We start from the raw sequence: 26,049 nt of genomic DNA on the forward strand, positions 1-26,049 counted from the left end.
CCATAAATACTGGCAACCTGGTTTATGTGCTCAAGGGTGGCTTGTATGCGTCCTGCCGACACACCACCCCAGAATACCTGAGCTCCTGTTTTGGACATTTTTTCTGGACCCTGGTATCATACCCGATATACCCTTACGTACTGATTTTCATGTAAATACTTAGGGTGGGCTCTCCCGCCCCCCCTTCAGCATAACTACTCACACTTAGACTAATTGCACTTTATCATTTTTTCTAGACGTCCCTAGGCTATCGCCCCTGATGAGTGTCTTTCACACGAAACGCGTCCGGCATTATGGGACGCAGATATTATGTCTACAATATACTTTCACCCCAGAACAACTTTATCTGTACCATGTTTTTACTGTTTACATCCTTATTCCCGGTGCAAGTGCTGCTGCAACACCATATGTATACTATGAGTTTTTCTGTCTTGTCTGTATGATTTATCAATTGTGACCACCATTTGGCACCAAATGGGTATATATTTTATGTACTCCTGATGTCTGTATTACGTTCACACATACATATGTGCTTGTGAATACTTTATGGAATGATATTTATTATAATGTCTTTTATAGATGTGGTTTATGTTTTTGATATGATTGTGCATTTCATGACGATCAATAAATATGTATTTTCATCCAGTCATTTCCACGGTGTCCATGACCTCATCTTAAAGTCCCAACTTTCCCAATTTTAGTCTCGAATTTAGGGATGGAGGCACACCACATATGTGCCTCATCTAAAGTCCCAAATCCCCCCCCTTCTGCTTGAGGCTTGGCGATTGGCCACCCATTTACAATATAAAGTGAAACTATAGGCAAAACATTTTTTTTTTTTTTATAGAGCAAGGGAAGGTTATAACCCCTGTTCGTTTATATTTGCCATCTGTGCCCCAGAGATTTACCTTCACTTTCTGTCCCATAGCCAAACAGGAAGTGAGAGGAAAGCCCTGCAAATGAAGGGAATCTCTTGGGGACCCCCAGGTCACCAGAATCAGTGTCCCCATTGGAAGAATTCCCCTCTGTTACATTTCTGGGGATAACCCCAAATTTGGGATTTTTTTTAAACTTTCATTTTTAATGATAAACGGGACAAAGAGAGAGAGGGTAGATCTCCCTAACAGGGGGGAAAAAACAGCAATAAAAACTGACAGGTGTAATCCCTCTCCACTCTGTCCAAAACTAAAAAAAAATCTTTTGACTTTAGTTGTACTTTAAGGTCTTATGGCTCTGGAGACTTGGATTCAAATCTCAAAAGTGACATCTGCATGGAGTTGTGTTTTCTGGGTGTGTTTCCTCTCTGTACTTGAGTTTCTATAAAACAGTTACTAGTTGGTTGTCTTCTACCTACTGTATTTATTGGCACATAACACTCACTTTTTCACCATGAATATCGGGTGCAAATAGCGTGTGCGTGTTATACGCCAATACTTCAATTTTAGCTGCCTCGGAGGGGACAGGGAGGGGGTGGGACGAGCGCCGTAAGATTACAAACAGTGAGAATCTTCTGTTTACTTGGCGGCCTCTGTAATAAGAAGTCCCGTCTCGTGGGCCGCCATTGGACTACTGTTCTGTCTATCATAAGAGATTCTCACTGTATGTAATCTGTCGGCGCTCGTCCCGCCCCCCTCCCTGTACCCTCTAGGCTGCAGATGGGCATCGATCAGTCTGCACTGATGGCATTGGCGAGACTGCTGCATTGAAGGTAATGGCGAGGCTGCTGCATTGAAGGTAATGGCGAGGCTGCTGCATTGATGGCAATGGTGAGGCTGCTGCATTGATGGCAATGGTGAGGCTGCTACATTGATGGCAATTGTGAGGCTGCTACATTGATGGCAATGGTGAGGCTGCTACATTGATGGCAATGGTGAGGCTGCTGCATTGATGGCACTTGTGAGGCTGCAGATGGGCATTGATCAGGCTGCATTGATGGCAATGGTGAGGCTGCAGATGGGCATTGACCCTTATTTAAAATTTAAGTTTTTTTCCTGAAACTTCCCTCTTAAAATGAATGTGCGTGCTATACGCCGATAAATACGGTAAATTACTTCCTTCCCACCCACAATCCATATTTTAAAGTGGAACTTCAGCATTGAAAAAAAAATTAGCAATTTCTGAAGCTTGTACACTGGGCCAAGTTTGTGTGTGCTTAGTGTAGAATCTTGGCATTCCTTGATGCTTGGATGAATTCACTCCCATGCTCATGTGTGGGAGTTGCATGATCCCAAGTCAGCCAAACAAGAAGGCTAAAGACTCTGGAGCAGGAAAAAGACCAGGCGGAGATGTCTGCAACGAAGAGAAAACGTATGGAGTGAAAGTAAGTAACGCCATCTTTCATTCTCTTTTTTCAGGTTGCCCTGCATGATGTCCCATGCCCCATAATTACATGTTACTGTCACTGTAGATGGCAGCGTTTCTTTATTTAAAGTGGTTGTAAAGGCTCAAGGTTTTTCACTTTCATGCATATGCATGAAGGTAAAAAACCTTCTCTGTGCAGCAGCCCCCTCTAATACTTAGCTGAGCCCATCTTGATCCAGCGATGTGCACGAGTGCCTTGGCTCTCCGGGGACTCTCCACTGAGCCGCAGCTCGGGAGCGAACCTACTAGGGTGCCCCCATTGCAAGCTGCTTGCTCTGGGGGGAATCGGCAGGAGGGAGGCGCCAGGTGCACCAGCGGAGGACCCGAGAAGAGGGGAATTAGGGCTACTTCATGCAAAACCACTGCACAAAGCCGGTAAGTATACCATGTATGTTATTTAAAAGGAAAAAAAAAAAGAGAGACTTTAATATCAATTTAATACTGTAATTGTCTGTTAAATAACAGTATTAAAAAAATTATATATTCAAATTTTTATAATAAATGTAGAAAAAACTAACATACTTTTTATATTTTTGTCCATTGGCTTCAAAATTAGAAACGAAAAAGACAGCAGGGTTTTTTTTTTAATAAAAGTGTACCAAATAAAATCCTGAAAGCGGTAGTAAACTGCTGTTTTTTTAAATCCTGCAAGGTAAAGCCATAATGTGCTAGTATGCATTGCATACTAGTTCATTATGTGAAACTTGCCTAAGGAACAAAGCCATCCAGCGGCGCGCTGTCACCGCTGAAGGTGCTTCCATCTGCACCCAGTTTTCCTTCTGGGTTCGCAGACTCCGGCTGTGTGAGTGGCCGGAGCCACAATGATGTCACTCCCGCACATGTGCACGGGAGCCGCAGTTCATGGCACAGGGCTCTGAAGGATGCCATTCCTTCAGAGCGCATATGCTGGTGACGTCACTGGCTGCATCCAAAGTAAATGTCTCCTAAACGGTGCACATTTAGGAAAAATTTACTGTGCCTATAGGTTAGCCTTGCTATAGGCTTATTTATAGCTAAAAGTCATGCATGAGGGTTTACTTCTACTTTAAGTCCGTAGGAAAAAAATTTGCCTGGGCATCTAGCATCTAGGCTTCAGCGACCTATGTATGTGTGACTGAGGTGAGGACATTATATTGTAAATTACAGAGGGCTGTTGTGAATGACAGAAGGTCAGACGAATATGTGATCAGTGTATAAATACTGGAAATGATGTATTTATCAGTATACTCCGCACAGTAGAGAAGGCATTAGGATTGCTTTTGTCCCAGCTCTGCAGCCCACGTATTCCTGTTATGACAGACTGGTTCCAAGCTCCTGAGTTTAATTGAGCTCAGGATTTAGGCAATATATTTCTGGTGCTGGATAGCTTGCAATTCATTGCTTCACATTGTAATGTAAAGAAATGTGGTTTATGAACAAGCTAATGCATGCAATGTGTTGTTGGAAAAGATTATTTAAAGGGCAGCTCCATTTTAATTTAACAAGTAGGGATTGGTGGGAGAGGTAAGTTTAGATTCCAAGTACCTCTGTGCACCCAGGCTTCCAGTCTTCTGCTTTAAAGTTCTGGAAAAGAGTTGAGCCGTTTGCTCTGCTCCTACCAGAAATGTCCTGGCTGGGCAGAGTCAGAAATTATGACCGCAAAATCTCATTGCTAGAATATCCAAGCAAGTGGCCAGCTCAGCCCTCCAGGCTGCACTTGCAATGACACTATGATTTTATGGAGTGCTAACCATTTAAAGCTGGACTACAAGAAAAAGGTAAAATGCTTTCCTTTCAGTGGGGCTGCCCTCACACTGCAAGGGGTAAATGCTCATTTAGGTGTAGGGGGCCAAAAAAACGTTTTTCTTATTCGTTCTGCTTCCACAAGGAGGTAGAACCTATCCCTGCAGCCTCTTTTTTCCCCTATGCTGCGGCTGTAGCAGGTCCTCTACCATCAAGTCCAATGATCCCATCGCCTGCATGGGAAGTGAGGACCCCAAGAGACATTTCACTGCCAGGGCATAGAGGAGTGGAGAAGAGCTTCAGCTGCTGCAAGAGCAGAGGATCAGTTCAGTACAACTGCTTTTTCTGGTACTGTAGAGGAGCATTTGACATTTCCAGTGTAGGGGCAGCTCCATAGCAAGGCACCATGTGTCCTTTCCCGGAGATAGGCTTTAAAGTGGAACTGAATTTTTGGTAATTGCATCTCTCACATGCCCATCTTCAAGTGTACTCTTTTATAAATTTTGTAGGCCCTCACGCTATTATTGGAAGCTAAGGAGATTGTACATAAACCGTGAAATTAATTTGTAATGCGTGGCCCAGTATAAGCACTCGTGTTCTTTGGCTTTGTTTTTCTGCATTTGACTTTCATTAGAAGCATGTTTTAATTCCAGTGCTACAGATTTCTATTTTTCTTTTTTTATTTTGGATGACCCATGGACCTGCTTTGCTTTATGCCTCTTTTGGTCCTATGATATTCTATTTCCATGATAGATCCATTGTGTGACCTTAGTGGTCTTCTTTCTCTTTTTTCTCCAGCTGTGGGCAGGTCCTAAATGTTCAAGAGCAGGGGTCTCCAAACTTTCTAAACAAAGGGTCAGTTTACAGTCCTTCAGACTTTAAGGGGGCCGGATGTTGATGTCAGTGGGAGGAATAATGCCCAATCACTGGTATCCGTGTGAGGAATGGTACCGCAACGTTGGTGTCAGTGTGAAGAATAGTACCCCATCATTTGTGTCAGTAGGAAGAATAATACCCCATTTTTGGTGTAAGTGGGAGGAATAGTGCCCAATCGTTAGTGTCAATGGGAGAAATGGTGCACAATCATTGGTGTCAGTGGTAGGAATAGTGCCCCATCGCTGGTGTCAGTGGGAGGAATAGTGTCTTGTATCAGTGATAGGAACACTACCCCAAGGGCCGGTTAAAGGCAAGCAGCTTGGAGACCACTGTTCTAGAAAATGGTGTCACATAATGACTTGGCCCTGTTCTCTGCAGCTTTTATTTACTGTGAACCTAGGGAATAGCTTGATATTGTACATCCAGGGACTGGGTTAACTGACGACAGGCACAAAACAGGGAGTCTGTTGGGTTTGAGATGTGGTGGATATTAAAGAAAAGCTGACTTTTTGTGTTTGGTTTAAACCAGCCTTTCTCGGCCAGGGTTCAGTGGAGTTCTAGGGTTCCTCCTTCAGATATGTAACCACTAATATTAATTATCTTTTTTAACAATTTTGTATGGGGAACATTGCTTCCACTGACCACCGGTGTAATAGGCATTCTTCCCACTGACCACCACACTAATGCACCATGAGTTGATATAGCAATTATAGACAAGGGTTCCTTGAGAACTGAAATTTATTTTAAGGGTTTCTCCATGTTAAAAAAAAAAAGTTGAGAAACGCTTTTTTATGCAAAACTGGAGTTGGTCTAAGGAACAAGACTGGAAAACTGGTTTCATTGAAAATTACACTGACTGCCTTCCCTTCACTGATACCTACTTGATAGTCTGAAGTGGATCTGCCCTTTAATTCCACTTGGTTAGGTTTTTCTGTATTTCTGAACTAATAAAGATGATGTTTGAAGCTTTGCTGCATTTTAACATGATGGTTTCTACACCAACAGCCCCTTCCTCTGCTGACCACACTCCACCTAACCCCCTCTTCATCGAGGGCACAATGGACGCATTTTTTAAAAGGCATTTCAGAAAAAAAGTTGCTCCTCCACCCTCAGAGACGTCTTGCCCGCCAGCTTTGCGGCGGTGCAATGTGGTCATTACCACCGGAAAAGCACGACGCAGATCCAGTGTTGGTCTGCCGTCTTCCTCTCTTTCTATGCAACGACGATGTTCAGTTACTCAAACACAGCCTCTCTCTCCTTGTTTGATGACATCGGGGCGTGGAGGGAAGAGAGATGGGAGAAGGAGGTCAAGTACCACCACTCCGGGCCTCAGTCCTCGTTTTGCTGTTCAGAGGAGACGTGGGGGGAAATTGAACTCCATTGATCATCAGCTTTTGGGGCCTTCTATGTTGTTGGCCAGCCTCATCCCAATAAAGAAAGCTGCAGACATGAGAGAAGGGGAATCGGAGGAGGAAGAGGAGGAGGAAATGGAAGACGTGTCAGAGGAAGGAACTGATCAGGATAGCATTATCTCCAGTACCTCTGCCAGTAAAAGTACTGAGGAGATGTGTGAGCTTTCTTCTTCTTCCACCACCGACCACGGAAAACTGTACGCACAGGACTGAGTAAAGGTGGGGTGGGGGGGATAAGTGTGTATCTAATATACATTTTTTTAATATTTATAGGAAAACTTGTGTATAAGCTAGCATCATACTGCAGCTAGGCTAAAATGAGAAAATTCATTCAATTAACCTTCATCTGAATTCTCTTTAATAAACTGCGCCACAGCACACAGACCATCTAACAGGGTCAGGGAAAGGGAAGTAGGAGTGCACTTCCTGATGCATGTGCTGTGCAGCTTTAGCTTTGCTTCCTCCATTACCATTCACATTTCCAAGGCTAGCTTGAATCTGATAGGTGGCTGTGAGAAACATCCTAGTGGTGGTGTTTTCTACATTAGGGTAGCTGTGTGATGAGCCACAAGGAGGTTTTTCCCACTTTACGGCTTTGAAGCAGAGAGCTGCAAAAGGCAGTAGAAGCTCTCCAATTGCAGGGATAGATTTTCAGAGTTCAGCTTTAAAACCTGAATGTCAGTATGATAGACTATGACTAAGAGGTCAACTTCGGAAGCCTCTAAATTTCTTCTCAGTCAAATAGAAAGTTGCTCATCCACATCAATCTTTACTACAAACTTGCTTTATTGCATGTCACTGGAATATACGAGGTGTGTCTAAAAAGTTTGGTGAATGTTATCAGAAAACAAACAAAACTGAAAATGCAAAAAAAATTACCTTTTATTGGCCTTCAAAATTATCACCATCCTTCACAGCACACTTGTGGCAACGTTCAAAAAGCTTCTGGAAACTGTCAGCAAAAGCCTCTTTAGGAATCAATCGCAGAAATGCTGTCACACTTTCTTGGATTGCTGCCGACATCATCATGACTTCGGACTTTTGCAGGCGCCTCATTTTTGGGTCGGGGGGCAGACCATTCCATCCATTGCCGCTTGGATTCCAGATCGAACTGGTAGCACCAGGTCTCATCCCCTGTAACGACGGTTCACAGAAAGGATGGATCCTGTGGTAATGAAATCTCCAGAGGTTTCCATCCGTTTTTGCTTTCTGTTCATCTGTGTCAGAAACCATGAATCAGACTGAGACAGAAGTACAATTAAATCACGCTTGTTTAATAATAATAATAATTAAAAAAAGGTAAACAGAGTAAACGTAGCCAAAACATAGCCAGAGTTCAGGAACCGGAATGGATAGTCAGACAAGCCAAAACGTCAGGGAGCCAGAGAGGAGCGTAGTAGAACAGCAAGCAGGATCTGGAGCCAGAAGGAATGTCAGCCAAGCAAGTCTTTAAGACCTCATGTACACTGCTGCTGGTAAACGGACGTTCAGAGTCAGTTGGATGCTTTTTTCAGCTGCCCCTGAACTCATCCAATGTTATCTTATGTGTACATGTACACAGGCTTGTTTAATGTCGTTTTTAGGCAGTAGCTTTCATAGGCTTTTCTTTGAAGGCAAAAAAAAAGTTCAAACGCGGTAACTCGCGTTTAGCCGCATTTCGTTTACAGGCGTTTTTCATTTTTGGCTATTTTGAGAAATAAATTTAAAAATTTTCAAATGCTTCTAAAAGCAAACGCGGCATGTAAACGTGGCAAAATGGACATTTTAAATGTGGGTTATTTTCTGTCAAGTTAAATCGTTCAGGAGAGGTGGTAAAAACGCCCCATGTACATTAAGCCTAACAGGAACACAGGAGAGCGTCTCTAGAGATGTGACCAAGGCGAAGGCAGAGATCATCTGGGCGGCTTAAGTAGGCAGGACTGACGAGCAGGATATCATCAACAGGTGAGTCACTGTGGAGAGATAGGAGCTGGCAATTAGCCGACAGCTGAGCGGCCAGCTCAGAGAAGGAAGGGCTGAGCCCAGCACTGACAGTCTGTCAGCTTGTGCGGCACAAACCAGGAACAGATCTTCCACTTACTCACATTTTTTTCGGATGATGGCGTGCACAGTGTCCTTGCTAATGCCCAATTCCTCTGCAAATTCCTCCACAATCAATCATAGAGTCAGTTGCTGTTCTTGTGCCAGCATTTTTCGCACTTGCTTGATCGTGTTTGGGATTCTGCTTGTCGATAGCTGACCTGAACGTGGCTCATTCTCAATCATTTCCTTCTTGTCGCGAAAGCGTTTGAACCAGTCGTAAACACATTTTCTGCTCACAGCTTCCATCCCATACACTTGCACCAACATTTCATGCGTCTGTCGCAGTTTTCCCCAATTCGTAGCAGAAAATGATGTTCACTTGTTGCTCCATTGCACTTTGAGCCTACCTCCCACACTGACTACGTTCAACTGCCCACAGCGGGTTTACGGTCAAGTGTACTTCATGCTAGGTGGCACTTCTCAGTGTGTTTCTGGATAGCCATGTGCATGCGTGTGCACCTGGCCCATGTTGCCGTTGAGATATCGGACTATTCACCAAACTTAGACACACCTTGTAGACCATCCTTCACATTCCCTCTCTCTGAAGTGCTTTGCCCCACTAAGCAACTTAATCATGGAGGTCTTAATTGTTGTAGGAAAAGTTTCTTTCAAAATATATCTAAAACACAAACTTTCCTTAGATAGAGTAGGAGGATAGGTAACACTGGCAATTGTTTTTTTTTTGTTTTTGTTTTTGTCTGTCTTGTTTGAAAAAAAAATCTCCCAAAGACTGAAGTCAGTTTTTTTTTTTTTGGTTCAACTAGCAGGTTGAACAAAAAAAAAAATTGACTCGATTCCCCCATCCACACATTCAAGGATACAGAATACACTGATCAACGCTGCAGTCTATAGCCTACAGCACTGGTCAAGCAGCTTTTTTCCAACAGGGCGGTCGACCCAAAGTCGATCGGTAGACCCTCACAGAGGTTCTAATCCTTCCATATTGTATCCAAAGGTGAAAAAAAGGTTCTTGTCTTTAAATTCATTAGTAAATCAGAGCCATACTGCTGAGATAATGGAAAAGGACACTCAACGTTATCTGGTACAGGGTATCTATGGATGTGGTTTTAATCTCAACACCATAGCTAGAGCAATCAGGAAAAAGCTTAAGGTCAGCGAGCAATGTTGAATTTGTCATCTCATTTCCATGTTTTGACTGTAGCAACACTTTAATTATTTAAAGCGATGAAACAGCAGTGACCTCACTTTGCCGCGCGTCAGTTGTCTGCCATCAACTCCAAGCTATCAACGTCTCGGTCTAGTGTGTATGTTTACGTATCAGTCTTGTTTTCTGAAAAGTTTTTAGCATTTTTTACTGGTTGTTAATTTTATTCCTACAGTGATGCTTGGTCATCCCTATCCTTTTGGCCCTACACCTAGTGATTTTTTTTTTTTTTTGAATCCTCAGAAATACTGATTTAGTTGCATGAATTTACGGCAATATATATCTACTACTCAAACACTTGGGTGATGGGTCATTTTTTATGATGTCTAGTGGTTTAAACAGTAGCAGATGCCTTTTTTTATGGTAATTCTTCAAATGATTGCTCATGTGGAAGACAATGAGGCAGTATTTCTGTTACAGGATAGACTGCAACTTTATTCTAGAGCGTGAGTGAAGGTAAGTAGTAAAGTATAATATAAGTGCTGTATGTTATAGCAAGAAGCATAGCATGTGTACATACCAACATTATGGTCTCCGATCCCGGAACTGTTAACCTTGCCTATGGTCTGCATTTCACCTCCCCAGATCCCACCTCTAATTATGCCAAAACCACCCATCACGGTCTTTTTACAGGTTGGTTCCATCCAGACCCTGCCTACATAAGCAGGGTCCAACCACTTGTATAAGGTTTCCTTCACCCTCTCAGTGTAAGCCACATACGGTACCTATATATATATATATTCTTCACTGTACAGCCCTGCTCAGCACTGTATGGCCTTTTTCCAAAAAAAGTCCTGGCCACGTCCTGCGCATGCGCGCCACTTGCTTCATTCATTGCTAAGGCTGGGGCTGTGCTCATAGCAGCTCAGCAATCTAACTGAGTCCATAGGAATGCAATTAGCAAGTGGTGCCAATGCAGTACTAGGACTTTTTTTGAGTAAAGGATGTGTTTTAGGGAGAGCTGCATGGTGAAGATATCTGAAGAGGGTTGGTATTTAGGTATGTGGCTTACAAAGTAGAGTTGTCCCTTAAATGGACTGCATAGTGGTTTTGCTGGCATTTCCCTTATTTATTATTGTCAGGACTATAAAATACATTTAAAAAAAATATATTTTAACCTTTCTTGTCAAGTAAACATGAAATACTGCAACTGAATAATTTCTTGTTTTATATTCAAGCCAGCAGATTAAATGCTTACTTCTCTATCTTTATATGCTTTACTAAAAAGAAAACAAAAAAAAGAAAACTTTTGTCTGCAGAACTCAATAGCTTAAGCTTACATTTACATCGCAGCTAAGGCCCCTTTCACAGGGAGTGGATCCATTTGACAGATTCCGCTTGCTCAGCGGGAATAGCTCTGCTGAGGTCCGTCTTCGCTAACTGTGCTGAGACGGACCTGTCAGAGTCCAGATCTCTATGGGATCGGATTAAAAAGGACAGGCGGTCCGTTCTCATCCGATCCACCAGACAGATGGAAAATAGGACCACCATCCGTCTGGATTTGCCGGACAGGATCGGATATCAGTGGGTGTCAGCGAACATGTGTCCGCTGACATCCAGGGCTCCTTAGGGGTGAATGGAGGCAGGGCCGGTGCTACCACTAGGCAAACTAGGCAGCTGCCTAGGGTGCCCTGCTGCCTAGGGCGCCCGGCCACTGGTGTTTCTACTCTCTTCTCTCTGCAGCAAGCAACTAAGTCTCAGCATCAGCAGGCAGTGGCCACTCCATTTGCACATAGTGTCAGAGGGGCAGTGTCCGTGGAGGACTGTGTCTGTGTTCTGACTCCCCAATAAATGGAAGCAAGCAAACATTCATTGATGGGCACTGGTAGGCTGCATTCAATGGGCGCTGGTGGGGCTGCATTCGATGGGCGCTGGTGGACTGCCTTTGGGCGCTTCATTAAAAAGGTGGGGTGCACATGGGTGGGGAAAAGGGGGTGGGGTCAGGGGTGGAGCCGGGGGGGGGTGTAGAAAAATTAGGTTTCGCCTAGGGTGTCCAAAAATCCTTGCACCAGCCCTGAATGGAGGGTCCGATAAGGTCCGCCTGAAAAACTGACAGGCGGACCTGATCGGACAACCCGTGTGAAAGGGGCCTAAGAGAGTTGTTGGAGAGTCTCCTGCTCTTTGGATTGCTGCATACAAAGTTTCAATCGGAGACAGAGAGCCTGAAAGGAATCAACTTCTGCTGTACTGTCTATTTAGAAAACTCATAATGATCTGTGAAAAAAAATCAAACATCAGTTCATAGAAAGTAACAGAAATGTATTTCCCCTCTGATGTATATGTCATTTCACTACCTGCCATCAGGCGCTACAGACACATTCAAAAAGAAATATTGTGCGGTCCTGTAACTGCAAAATAAAGCTAAAAAAAATATTTTTTTATGCTCCTTATTGGATAATGATATAGGTTTTTAAAATGTGTAAATGTGTGTTTTGCTTTATATAACTTAACGTATTTCTTAATATTACCCACCTGTCTACTGCTTACAAGAGTGTGACCTTTTATGAGCTGAGAAGCGCAAATTACTAATTTAAACACAAGATAATTTATATTGTCTTTATAGACTTTTTCTTCATACTGTTTGTGTTCTCTCTGCTTGGCACAGTCCTAACTGTCCTTAGAAACAGATACTTAGCTTTGTTATTGCCTATCGTCTAGTGTTTAATGGGGGGGTAGGCGCTGTGTTTATTTTGGCTCTAGATTGTGTTCTCTCCTGGCAATGTCTGTGGGTACCTGTCTAATGTCTTTGGGATAGAATGCTCTCCCTAGAGCATGGCCAATCCTTCCGTGGTGACTTCCTAAACTCTGCAACGGGTGTGCATATATATATATATATATATATATATATATATATATATATAATTTTTTTTTTTTAGGAATATCACATAACCGCTCAATGTTGTTGGCAGAATTGTACACTGCCGTAATAATGAGCAAATTGCAATGCTGGTAAAGCTAGCCATATACTGTATATCTCGCTTTTGTCTTGTTTCTCCATACTATAATGTGTAGATGGGGCAACCTTCACTGCCAGCTTTTATAGTCAGCAGCTGCTGCACCTGACTGCAATGGTGCTGCCGAACAGTGACTGCATCCGATAGAATGGAGTCACGGTTTGGCTGGTAGTTTTCCATCAGGCTCAAAGGATTTTTAAAATGACTTTTGTTGAGCTGAGGGGTGCTTACAGGGCCATCCGTGGCTCAAATTCTGAACTTAAACCTGTACCCACCTCCAATTGTAAGCTGTATACTAACCACCCTGTAAAGGAAAGATGTCTATACGTACCTATTTTAAGGGCTCTCTGGTCAGGTCACATGATGGAATCCCAGTGCCGGCTTTAGAGTAGAGGAGGGATAGCAAACAATGAAAGCCCTATAGCAAGCCAATGGTTGAGGTCACTGCTGAGGCTCTTCAGCCATTGTCGCTGTTCTCTCCTCTCCCCTGCAGCCGGCTGCTGGCAAGATCCAATGACCAGACCAGAGCGCCCTTAGATTAGGTAAGTATACACATATTTGTATTAAAAGCTAGTTAGTATAGGGCTTAGAAAGGTGGTGGGAGCAGGTTTAAGATTATATTTTAGACCAGACTTCAACTTTAAGCCAACATGGCGGCACATCCCCATGGGTTGTGTACAAGACACCTTTGGCTCTCTAGGAGTGGGTTTAATAGTGCTGGCTGTCCCATTAGGGAAATGTACCACTTACTCGCTGACCAGCCTGCAGGGATTTTAAATAAGACGTAAAGAGCAATCAATCAGAGATCTTCAAAGTTCTTCCCAGTTGCACTACAGAACCCCTCCCCCTTTTGCTTTAAGAGTGAGAACCCAGGTGGGGTGACAGCACTGCTTAAGATTTCAGTGAAGCATTGTCAGATTCATGAGCTGCATATGAATATGAAATGGTCATCTGCCCACTCTCAGATGCATACTGTTTTCTTTCAGGAAAGCCATTGCCAAATCTGGAGCCCAGCACCTCACAACTTCCTCCAGTGTCCTGCACACCGAAGCACAGGAATCGCAAATACGCAGCACCGTTGACTGGGGTGTGAGTATATATCTAGAAATCAGCCTGATCCTTTCGTGTGTGGTCACAGTTTACTATGTATTTCATTGTCTCCAAAATACGTAAGGTTTCTTTTCAGCAACTTTTGGGAACCTGGACAAGCTGAGCCTATGGTCAATAAAATGTATAAACAAAAAACGATGCTTGCTATGTAGACTGCCACATACAGTTAGGTCCATTTATACTGTATTTGGACACAGGCACAATTTTAGTTTTTTTTCAAGTATTTACCAAAACCTATTCAAGCTATATTTATATAATGGATATAGCCTGATATTGCTCACTGTCGGGTTTAATTTGAGGGTATGTACACCCAAATCTGAGGAAGGTTTTAGGAATTACAGCTCTTAAGTATAGCCAACCCCCCTTTTTTCAAGGGACAAAAAGTAATTGGACAATTGAATCAAAAGCTGTTTTATAGCCAGGTGTGGGCTACTTCTTCATTATTTCTTCATCAATTAAGCAGGTAAAAGGTCTGGAGTTGATTCTAACCTTCATCATACGTTCAAAGGAGCTGTCCATGCAAGTGAAGCAGGCCATTGTAAGGCTTCAAAAACAAATCCATCAGAGAGATAGCAGCAACATTAGGAGTGGCCAAATCAACAGTTTGGTACATTCTGAGGAAAGAAGCACGCACTGGTGAGCTCAGCAACATAAAAAGGCCTGGACGTCCACAGAAGACAACAGTGGTGGATGATCGCAGGATCCTCTCTATGGTAAAGAAAAACTCATACACAACACCCAGACAAGTGAATGACACTGTCAAAGTCTACAATAAAGAAAAGAAGGAAATACAGAGGGTTCACCCCAAGGTGCAAACCATTCATAAGCCTGTAGAATAAAAAAGCCAGATTAGACTGCCACAAAACACTTAAAAAAGCCAGACCAGTTCTGGAAAAGCATTCTTTGGAAGGATGAAACTAAGATTAATCTGTACCAGAATGACGGGAAGAAAAAAAAGTGTAGAGAAGGCTTGGAACAGCTCATGATTCAAAACACACAACGTCATTTGTAAAACATGGTTGAGGCAGTGTGATGGCATGGGCATGCATGGCTTCCAGTGGCACTGGGTCATGGATGTTTATTGATGATGTGACAGAAGACAGAAGCAGCCGGATGAATTCTGCAGTATTTAGAGATAAACTGTCAGCCCAGTTTCAGCCAAATGCAGCAAAGTTGATTGGGCGACGCTTCACAGTCCAGATGGACAATGATCCAAAACAAAATTGCAAAAGCAACCCAGGAGCTTTTGAAGGAAAAGAAGTAGAATATTATGCAATGGCCGAGTCATTCACCTGATCTCAACCCAATTGAGCATGCATTTCACTTGCTGAAGGCAAAGCTAAAGACAGAAAGACCCACAAACAAAGAACAACTGAAGACAGCTACAGTTAGAGCCTGGCAAAGCATTAGAAAGGAGCAAACCCAGTCTTTGGTAATGTCCATGGGTTCCAGACTTCAGGTAGTCATTGCCAGTAAAAGATTCTCAACAAAATATTAAAAATGAACATTTTATTTATGATTATATTAATTTATCCAATTACATTTGAGCCCCTGAAAATGGGGGGACTATGTATAAAAATGATTGCAGTTCCTAAAATTTGTTCTTGATATTTATGTTCAACCCCTTGAGTTAAAGCTGAAAGTCTGCACTTCACATTAATTTGGATTGTTTAGTTTTAATTTTATTCTGGTGGCATACAGAGCCAAAAGTATGAAATTGTGCCTGTGTCCAAACTGTATTTGTTGTTACAGTTTTTCCCCTCTCTCAATCCTAATTTTAGGAGTTGGGGGGGGTGGATGTAGCACCCTCATAGTGTGCAAATCTAAGCTTTCGCTCCTTCTGTAGTCAAAGGAGCAATGATTGTTCCAGTCTGTTCGGGGATTCCACAGACTGGGAGTTTGGTTGCCTCACCCCTACCTCTGGAAGAAGCTTCCAGAAAATAGGGAGGGAGATAAATGACGAGCCTAAATATTTATCACATCCTGCCCAATTTCTGGAGAGGAGTGTCCAGTTAGTGGCTGTGGAGGAGATTAATAATCTGTAGCCCTGGAGGGAATGTTCTCTCTCCCCTAGAGCAGCCCTCAAACATTCCACTCGCCTGCTCGCATTTTGCGAGTGGATTTTGAGGGCTGGCGAGTGTGGGCTGTCTGGGAGCCGGGGGGGGCGAGCACCGCCGGCAGCCTGGGTTGTATGGGAGCCGTTCTCCCAGTGATTGGATGGCAAGAGAGAGACGCGCCCCCGCCTGGTTGATTAGAGTGCCAGGGAACATAACAGCTTTCATTTCAATAGCTGTGTGTTCTCCGACGCACGCCGCCATATACAGCCCCTCCCCCTTGTCCAGGGAATTTTGATAGACACAGATCACCTGTCCAATCCTGGCTGCATTGGCGGACACGGGCTGCATTGGCGGACACAGGCAGGCTGAATTGGTAGGCACAGATAAAGTTGTTGTTAATATTTATTTTTATAACTTAATTCTGCATAAAACATTTAAGTGTCATTTCATGAGATAATTTATGAGGGCGTGTTTAGGGGTGGAATTAGGGGTAGGGCAGGGTAGGGGTTGGGCGGAGCAACTGGTGGCAAGTAACCCTTGAGGCCTGGCTAGTAGCTCAGGACTTGACATTTTGAGCCCTGCCCTAGAGGATTCCAAACCTCAGGGGCTGCTGTCCTGGAGGCAACTCATGGACTGTGTAGCTGCTCAAGGGGAGTGGTTTAGCTCAATTTTTAATGGAGCTGTGGAACAAGAGGATTAGGGCACTAGTAGTAAACGGACATTGTGCAGCACTACCAAGTGGAAAGTTTGCACATTTGATGGAGCAACTACATAATAATCGATGATTATAGGTAAACAACATTGATGCATACAAAACTAGAGGAGACCTTAAAGCGGAGCTACATCTAACTTTTAGAAAGGCAGGTCTTTATTGCAGAAGAGACATGCTATGTCTCTTCTGCTATAATACACACCTACCCGCTTGCCATTTTTTTATTGAATGTACACGGAATTTCGCATTTGTAGCTCACCATGCATTCCTGGCATGCTCCGGCTGTGCCCAAATGACTGGCTCCAGTGCACATGTGCTGGGTGACATTATCCCCTGCTGAGTCTACCCCAACCCAGGGTTAATTTTGAATATTCCCAAGAAAATAAATACTTTTGTTGAGAATACCTTCAAAAAGCAGTTTTGCTTATCGTATCCCTCAGTCCCCTGGCTGGTGGCACTCCTCTTCCTAAAGTCCAAGTGCGACTGACAGATCACTGATGAAAAGCGGCCTAAGGGGACTGGTTATATGAAGAGGAGAAAGCCTTTGGGATCAAGTGATAAGATAGGTAAAAGTGCATTTTAACTCCTTCAGATCTGCGCTATAGCCAAATGACGGCTACAGCGCGGATCTACCTTGCCGGGAGGCTGTCAAAAGATGTCCTCCCCTTTGCACGCTCCCTGCGCGCCCCGCGCTGTGATCACCGAGACTCGGGTGATCACAGATCGGAGTAAGGGGCCGATCCCGGCCCCTTACCACGTGATCAGCTGTCAGCCAATGACAGCTGGTCACGTGATGTAAACAGATCAGTAATCGTGTTTTTTTTCTCCTCACGCTAACAGCGTGAGGGGAAAAAAAAACACGATCACTGGCTTCAGTGCAAGGGACATCAGACCCGAAGAGGAAGAGGCGAAACCGCCTCATCTGTGCCCACCAATACCGCCTTCCAGTGCCACCTGCCAGTGCCCACACAGTGCCACGAATCAGTGCCCACCAGTGCATAAGTGCCAGCAATCAGTGCCACCTATCAATGCCGTCCAGTGGTTCCAATCAGTGCCACCCAGCAGTGCTGCCTATCAGTGTCACCTACTAGTGCCGATCAGTGCCCATCACTGTCACCCAGCAGTGCTGCCTATCAGTGTCACCTACCAGTGCTGATCAGTGCCCATCACTGCCACCTATCAGTGCCGCCTATTAGTGCCTATCAATGCAGCCTCATCAGCGTACATCACTGAAGGAGAAAAATTACCTGTTTGCAAAATTTATTAACAAAATATAAAACGGTTTTGTATTTTTTTTTAAATTTCGGTCTCTTTTAATTTTTTTTTAACAAAGAATAAAAAACCCAGAGGTGATTAAATACCACCAAAAGAAAGCTCTATTTGTGGGAAAAAGATGATAAAAAGTTCATTTGGGTACAGTGTTGTATGACTGTGCCATTGTCGTTCAAAGAGTGACAGCGCTAAAAGCTTAAAATTGGTCTGGGCAGGAGGGGGGTTTAGCTGCCCAGTAAGCAAGTGGTTAAGGTACCCTAGACAAGCATGAGTATTTAGTCCTTGCAGTGGAGGAGGGGACTCCACTGCAAGGGCAGTTTTGCATTTTCCCTAGATTTCAGCTGTGAAACCATTGTGAGGATTTATTGATGTCTGTGTTTCCATAGGATTTCCCACAATTTCCTATCTTGGTGTCCCATCAGGAGGGGAAAGATTCCCCAGTGGGGACAGAGACAGCAATATAAACCTGACCGATGTTCTAACCCCTTACCACTCTAAACAAAAGGAACTACCGTATTTATCGGCATATAACACGCACAGGCGTATAACACGCACATTCATTGTAAGAGGGAAGTTTCAGGAAAAAAACTAAATTTTAAATAAGGAACTTTGAAGCAAAATAAGGGTCAGTGCCCATCTGCAGCCTCACCATTGCCATCAATGCAGCCTGATTAATGCCCATCTGCAGCCTCACAAGTGCCATCAATGCAGCCTTATTAGTCCACATCAATGCAGCCTCGCCATTGCCATCAATGCAGCAGCCTCGCCATTGCCATCTATTGACTTCCTATTACAGAGGCCGCCAAGTAAACAGAAGATTCTCACTGTATGTAATCTGACGGCACTCGTCCCGCCTCCCCCCCCCGTTGCCTACGGGCAGCTGAAATTGAAGTATTGGCGTATAACACGCACACGCTATTTGCACCCGATTTTCATGGTGAAAAAGTGAGTGTTATACGCCAATAAATACAGTAAATGTAATATGTTTGTAAAAATGATGCCTTCAGCTGTAAACATGAGACTCAAATATGTGAGCACTCTCTCACTGCAAGGGGTAAATGTTTGCTATGTCTAGGGGTTAGGGAACAGGCATTGTTATTTACATTGTCCCCTACGCCGGCACTACCCTCTTCTCCCCAAGTCCCCAATCTGTGGACAGTCCCTAAATGTCATCAATGCAGGGCTATTAACCTTGCATTGTATGTGGTGGGGTGAGCATGTGACTACAGCCAAGAGCACCGCTGGAGCAGGGAATAAGTTAAGTATTCCTTCTTCTGGCACCCCTGGACCTTTAACCTTGCAGTACAGAGAGCCCCAACCTAAAGTGTCACTAAACCCACATCATAAAAAACTATCAATAAATAAAGTGTTACATGCTGTCCATACTCACTCAGTCACTATTGGATTTGCTTTTTTGTATTCTGCAAAAAACCTGGTTGATCCTGCTGTCCTCTCCCCCTTCTGTCCAAGTCCCCAATTCAGCTAGGGATTTTTCAGAAACTACAAAACAACAAGAAAGTGGGTGCACCAACCTAGTGCATTATCATAACTAAATCTTTGTTAACCCTTTCACGCCTAATCCTATTTCTGTCATTTGTTGCTTACAAGTTAAAATCCATATTTTTTGCTAAAAATTACTTAGAACCCCCAAACATTATATATATTTTTTTTAGCAGAGACCCTAGAGAATAAAATGGCAATCGTTGCAGATTTTTTATGTCACATGGTATTTGTGCAGCGGTCTTTCAAGCACAATTTTTTTTTTGGGAAAAGACAATTTCGTGGATTAAAAAAAAAAACAAAACAGTAAAGTTAGCCCAATTTTTTTGTATGATGTAAAAGATGATGTTACGCCGAGTAAATAGATACCTAACATGTCATGCTTTGAAATTGCGCACACTTGTGGAATGGCGACAAACTACAGTACTTAAAAATCTCCATAGGCGGCACTTTAAAAATTTCTACAGGTTACCAGTTTAGCGTTACAGAGGAGGTCCTGTGCTAAAATTATTGCTCTTTCTCTGACTATTGCGGCGATGTGTCACATGTGTGGTTTGAACACCGTTTACATTTACTATGCATTCGCTTCTGCGCGCGAGCACGGAGGGCGCTTTAATTTTTTTTTTTTTTTTTTTTTTTATTATTATTAATCATTTTATTTTTATTTTTTACACTATCTCTTTAAAAAAAAATCTGATCATTTTTATTGCTGTCACAAGGAATGTAAATATCCCTTGTGACAGTAATAGTCAGTGACTATAAGACCCCAAATCCCTCCTTTGCACTTAAAAGGATTCAAAACGCCAGAATCTGCGTTTTGGAATACTAGGGGTTTTTTTTAATCGGTGCCATTGGCAACTGAGTAAACCAGAAGTGATGTCATGACTTCCAGGTTACTAGATTGGATCAAAGCCCAGGAGAGCCGCGGGAGGGGAGGAACGTCCTCTCCCGCTCCTTAGGATAACAGCTGAGCGGCTTTTAGCCGCATCGGTTGTTATCACTAAAGTCAACCGCTGGCTCTAAAGAATGGTACCGGGCAGCTGCAGGCATCACCCTGGTATATTCCCTTCAAGCCGATACTGCATATTTGTGTACAATCGGCGTGAAGGGGTTAAGAAAATAAAACAACTAGTGGGTACTCACAAACACGTAATTGACACAAGCATGTCTAGAGACAGACAAGACCGCCTCCAATACACCATACTCTGCTGATGGCATGGGAAGATCTCTAAACGTCCCTAGATGTCTAACGCGTTTCGAGGGTCAGGCCCTCTTCCTCAGAGCTCTGAGTATGAGAGCTTGACCCTAGAAAGGCGATTTCGTCTGTATACTCTAGGCATGCTTGTGTCAAAAAAGTTGTTTTACTTTCTTAAGAAAGATTTTTTTAAAATCCTTTTTATAGATTTTTCTTCCTAATAAAGATTTAGTTATGATAATACACTAGGTCGGTGCACCCTCTTTCGTGTTTTGTAGTTTGTGCAAGAATACTGACAGTCCTAAGAGGGCAAGACGTCTGTGCTCTGTACTTGCAGGATCAAGCCAAGAGGAGAGTTCGTTTTACCTCTGAGCACCACACCTGAGCGCAGGTGGTTATGTTTCAAGGGATTTTGCAGAGCAATGTTGGCAGCTCTGCACATGCTCAGTTTTCAGTGAGTTTCTATGCTGAGCATTTTCTCCCAATCACATCTAAGCAGCCCATGTGACTTTAAATTCTCACATGTGGGCGTATGCACAGTGTTAAATGCCAGACCACTCTCTCCCTCCTCCTCCATGCCCACTAACCAGCTAAACACAATGAGGGTGGGATACTACATGTAGATTGATGGAGGCCTCACCTCCCTCCTTTTCTGAGACACAGGCTGGAGGGGCGTGACACAACCTGTGACTGGCAGAAATCCGCCCACACTGTTATTGCCAAAAAATAATAAAGATTTGATTTCAAATAAGAGAGGCTGGGAAAGATCTGGGTCATGTGACATCTTTATATGGATTATGAAAAAGGTACTTAGAATTTTTTAATTAAAATAATCACAGTGCCATCATACAGAAATAGAAGGGACAATGTAAATGTAACAGTGTGTGTTTAGTATCACTTTAAAGGGTAGTTTTTTGTTTTTTTTCTAATTACTGGAGTTGGGCTTTTACAATTCACACTGGTGCGATGCGGGGAAACCCTGAGATTCAGTGCCGTTTCCCGCATCACACCTGAATCGCACACAGGTTCACACTGCAAATTTTTGGGGGTGTCAGTGTAAAGTTAATGACACCCCCAGATCGGTTTCGCAGATCGCAGTGCGAACTGTCAAATGGTGCAGGAATCGGATCGCATGGGTGTGAACACCCATGCGATCCAATTCCAGTGCGGACCCAAAAAAAAAAAAAAAAAAAAGAGTCCTGCACCATTTTGGTGCGAATGCGATGTGATTTCAGCCATATGGTTTGTATGGAGGAATTTGCATCGCACAGACATCGCATGTGATCTGCACAGCAATGCGATGTCTGTGATCGCACAAGTGTGAACCCAGCCTTAGGCCCGGTTCACACTGATGCGAGTTCATAACGAATGCGATGTGTCAAAAGCACTTTAAATTCGCATGTAGTCCCTAAAGTCATTGTTTTCAATGACGGTCGTTCACATACATGCGTTGCGATTCCTCTACGAATGCGATGCGATAAAAAAAAGGGTCTTGTGCGAGTTTACTGTGTTGCATTGCGAATTTAGTCTCCATAGACATCAATGAAAATCGTTCTTGAATCGCATTGATGGTTCACATATGTGCAAATTCGACCACACTACTCTGTACAAACACCAGGAAGTACACAGGAAGTTAACACCTTTTTTTTTTTCTACATTATGATTCCATTGGCTAGAATATTAATCGCAGCTAAGTCCAACTCCTGCAATTTGCGGTAAAATCACGGTAAAATCGCTGTAAATTCGCGGTAAATTCGCACCTCCCACAGGACAAAAAACGGAACAAATTCACAGCGCAGCAGTGTGAACTGAGCCTTAAAAATAATCTTTTAGCTCACGTTTTCATTGTGTTATTTTTGTTTCTGTTTTGTGTTGTCCTCAACCTCTGATGGCTCTGGTGCATTCACAGTTTCACAGGAAGGAACTCTATTTTCGAGCGGTTTTTCTTCCTGTATCCAGTGCTGGAGCCGCCCGTGTTTTTATTGTTTTCTTTTGAACTTTTTTTTTTTTTCTATAGTTCTTTTGTGTTAGATTTTCACTTTAATGACTTTCTCTTCTGCTTTAACTAAGGAGAAGCTGAGCTTGTTTCCTGGAGCAGCGTACATATAAGTGGGGGTGCCTCCAGAGAGTGTCATGTCATGTTTCCTCTTGGTGACTGGACAGGCTGTCAATCAGGGGAGCCAGAAGCAGGAAAACGATGTTTACTAAAGTTTATCTGCCATCTCACTTCAATTCTGAGATATTTTTTTTTTTAAAGCCCAACTCTGGGCACAACAAACAGAATACCCTGGCAATGCTCCCCTCCCCCACCAGCACTGGGTTGAATGCTCATTGTGTCTAGGAGTGCATGAATGTGAATAAATACCTTATTCACCACTCCTGTAGGCTCCCTCTAGCGATGCCACCGGTCCCCTGCAATTTGCCGTAAGCTGCTCATGGTTTGATTGCACGCTTGCCCCCCTTCACTTACAATACAGGTTTAATAGTCCTGCAATGTATGTGATGACGCCAAGGGATCGCTCATAAAGTGGAGGTTCGGGAAGAAAAGGGCATCTCTGACTCCTGCAGGACCAGGGGATAAGGTAAGTATTGATGCCTGTCCCAGCACCACCTAGATACAGATAACCAGCATTTAACCCTTGCAGTGTGCGTGACCCCCACTACAAGGGTAGATTTTTTTTTTTTTTTTTTTGCCAATCCCTGGAGTAGAGCTTAAAGGGTGCGTTCACATGAGTGATTAGAAAGATAAGAATAGCTGCAGTTAGAGGGATATTCTAATCACAGCTACACTGTATTACCAAAAGTATTGGGACGCCTGCCTTTACACGCACATGAACCTTAATGGCATCCCAGTCCGTAGGGTTCAATATTGAGTTGGCTCACCCTTTGCACCTATAACAGCTTCAGCTTTTCTGGGAAGGCTGTCCACAAGGTTTAGGAGTGTGTCTATGGGAATGTTTGACCATTCTTCCAGAAGTGCATTTGTGAGGTCAGGTGCTGATGTGGATGAGAAGACCTGGCTCACAGTCTCCGCTCTAATTCACCCCAATTCTATTGGATTAAGGTCAGCACTCTGTGCAGGCCAGTCAAGTTCCTCCACCCCAGACTCGCTCATCCATGTCTTTATGGACCTTGCTTTGTGCACTGGTGTGCAGTCATGTTAGAACTGGAAGGGACCATCCCCAAACCGATCCCACAAAGTTGGGAGCATGAAATTGTCCAAAATGTCTTGATATGCTGACGCCATAAGAGTTCCCTTCCCTGGAACAAAGGGGTCAAGCCCAATCCCTGAAAAATAACCCCACACCATAATCCCCCCTCCACCAAATGATTTAGACCCGTGCGCAAAGCAAGGTCCATAAAGACATGGATGAGTGAGTTTGGGGGTGGAGGAACTTTACTGGCCTGCCCAGAGTCCTGACCTCAACCCAATAGAACACCTTTGGGTTGAATTAGAGCGGAGACTGTGAGCCAGGCCTTCTCGTTCACATCAGTGCCTGACCTTTAAATGCGCTTCTGAAAGAATGGTCAAACATTCCCATAGACACACTCCTAAACCTTGTGGACAGCCTTCCCAGAAGAGTTGAAGCTGTCATAGCTGCAGAGGGTGGACCAACTCAATATTGAACCCTACAGACTAAGACTGGGATGCCATTAAAGTGTGTGTGTGTGTGTGTGTGTGTGTATATATATATATATATATATATATATAACACACACACACACACACACGCACGCACACACACGCGTCCCAATATTTATGGTAATATAGTGTATATGTATGCAATATCTCCATTCACACGATGCAAATTGCTGCGCATAGCTGAATTGAGTTGGGTGCATTTAGGAGAAGTGATGGATTTTCACAGCTATTTGCAGGTAGTAGCAAAGCTGTGATTAGCTAAAATGCCATTAAATAAAAACAAAGAATTTCCTGTGCACTTTCACACAGGGATAAGTTTCAGTTAAAAAAAAACCCAAAAAACAGGGTGTTTACTTTCTGCCATTTTATCTCTCAGATGCACTGTTGATCCCAGCACACACATATTATCCTACAATAGCAGCCACAGATGTAAGCCATGAAGCCGTGATCACTGTGATTCTTGATAATTCATGATACTTTTTTCTAAGTCCAACTGGAGGTAAAACAAAACAAAAAAAAAACAGCTTAGGCTGCAATCGCCTTAAATCAAGAGCTGCCCTGAGCAGTACCTCATTTCCACCAGAAGATGTCCTTAGGCCTCTGGATTGAATGATGCCCAGCCTCATTCAGCCTGAAAGACAGAAGACATACTGGGAGTGCATGGTGCATTCCACTCACAATATATTGATTGAGAGGGTGGCACTGAGATTTTGTCAGCTCCGCTCTGTGCATCATTGAGGACCATTTTACCACCGGGCACTGAACCCAGAGTTGGGATTAAAAGGGGACTAATAATTGTGTTTGTGGATGTTTCCCTTGTTTGCTCATAATGCAGGCAAGGTCTGCTTTCCATTTTGCAGCGCTACACAATGGTGGTGCTTTATGACTTTACCATTAAAGCGTTTGTTACCCCAACACTTCATATTCCTGATATGTGCCTGCTGTACCATGTACTTGTATGAGAAAGTCTCCTGTTCTCTTTGTATTGCTTCCTTTGTATGAAATCCCTGGTGTTCCTGCCAGTCCCTCTGCTTTCCTATTAAAAATTGACCACACTAAGCAGGAGAGCACACCGTGGTCAGTTCTCTAGCTATGGTGGGAAATCAGTGTGCTCACCTCCAATGATCAGACTTGTCCTGAAATGCCCCTGTTGCACATCTATTCACTGGGAAGCTCAGTGTGCTGCTGCTTCTTCTTCTTCCCCCAGCTCTTATGCAGCTGAGAACAGAGGGAATGTGATCACTTATAAAAAAGAAAAAAAAGGTTATTTATAATGTTTTTTTATGTCTATACACAAGTCTTTTGCCTTTTCATTTCTATTTTAAACTGAATGGGTTGTTTTTCAAGGTAATCGTTTACAATCACTTTAACCACTTGCCAACCAGCCGCCGCAGTTGTACTACGGCAGAATGACACGGCTGGGCGAAGCGACGTTATGTTACGTCACTTCGCCCTGTGGCCACTAGGAGCGCGCGCTGCTCCCCCCCCACCCCCCCCCCGAGCTGATGCGAGTGCCTGGCGGTGACGATCACCGCCGGGCTTCCGCGATCGCTGCTGACACACGGAGAACTGGGATCTGTGTTCCAGTTTCCGGTTCTCAGAGGGGAGAAGTGACAGATCGTCTGTTCATACAGAGTGAACAGCGATCTATCTCTTCCCCTACACAGTCCCCTCCCCCTTTAGTTAGAACACACACTAGGGAACACAATTAACCCCTTGCCCCTAGTGTTAACCCCCACACTGCCAGTGACATTTTTACAGTAATCAATGCATTTTTATAGCACTGATTACTGTAAAAATGGCAGTGGTCCCAAAAATGTGTCAAAATTGTCCAACGTGTCCGCCATAACGTCGCAGTCCCGATAAAAATCGCAGATCGCCGCCATTCCTAGTAAAAAAAAAAAAAAATTAATAATAAAAATGCCATAAAACTATCCCCTATTTTGTAGATGCTATAACTTTTGCGCAAATCAATCAATATACGCTTA

At 43.5% G+C, this 26,049-nt stretch overlaps 1 protein-coding gene across 6 annotated transcripts in view; it reads left to right on the forward strand.

Moving 5' to 3' along the window:
- Nucleotides 1-26,049, forward strand: part of DGKZ (diacylglycerol kinase zeta) — a 337,944-nt gene that overhangs the window by 167,553 nt on the left and 144,342 nt on the right. For 3 of the 6 annotated variants that reach the window (XR_012236493.1, XM_073604282.1, XM_073604283.1), the window contains exons 2-3: nt 5,965-6,568; nt 13,559-13,661. Coding sequence is in view for 5 of the 6 variants with exons in the window: in XM_073604282.1 (XP_073460383.1) it covers nt 6,018-6,568; nt 13,559-13,661 (654 nt within the window). In the remaining variant the exon portion in view is untranslated. The remainder of the gene's footprint in view (nt 1-5,964; nt 6,569-13,558; nt 13,662-26,049) is intronic. The other 3 variants (XM_073604284.1, XM_073604286.1, XM_073604285.1) reach the window with 1 other exon arrangement.

This window comes from Aquarana catesbeiana, linkage group LG11 (genome assembly GCF_042186555.1).
Source record: "Aquarana catesbeiana isolate 2022-GZ linkage group LG11, ASM4218655v1, whole genome shotgun sequence".
Taxonomy (NCBI): Eukaryota; Metazoa; Chordata; class Amphibia; order Anura; family Ranidae; genus Aquarana; species Aquarana catesbeiana.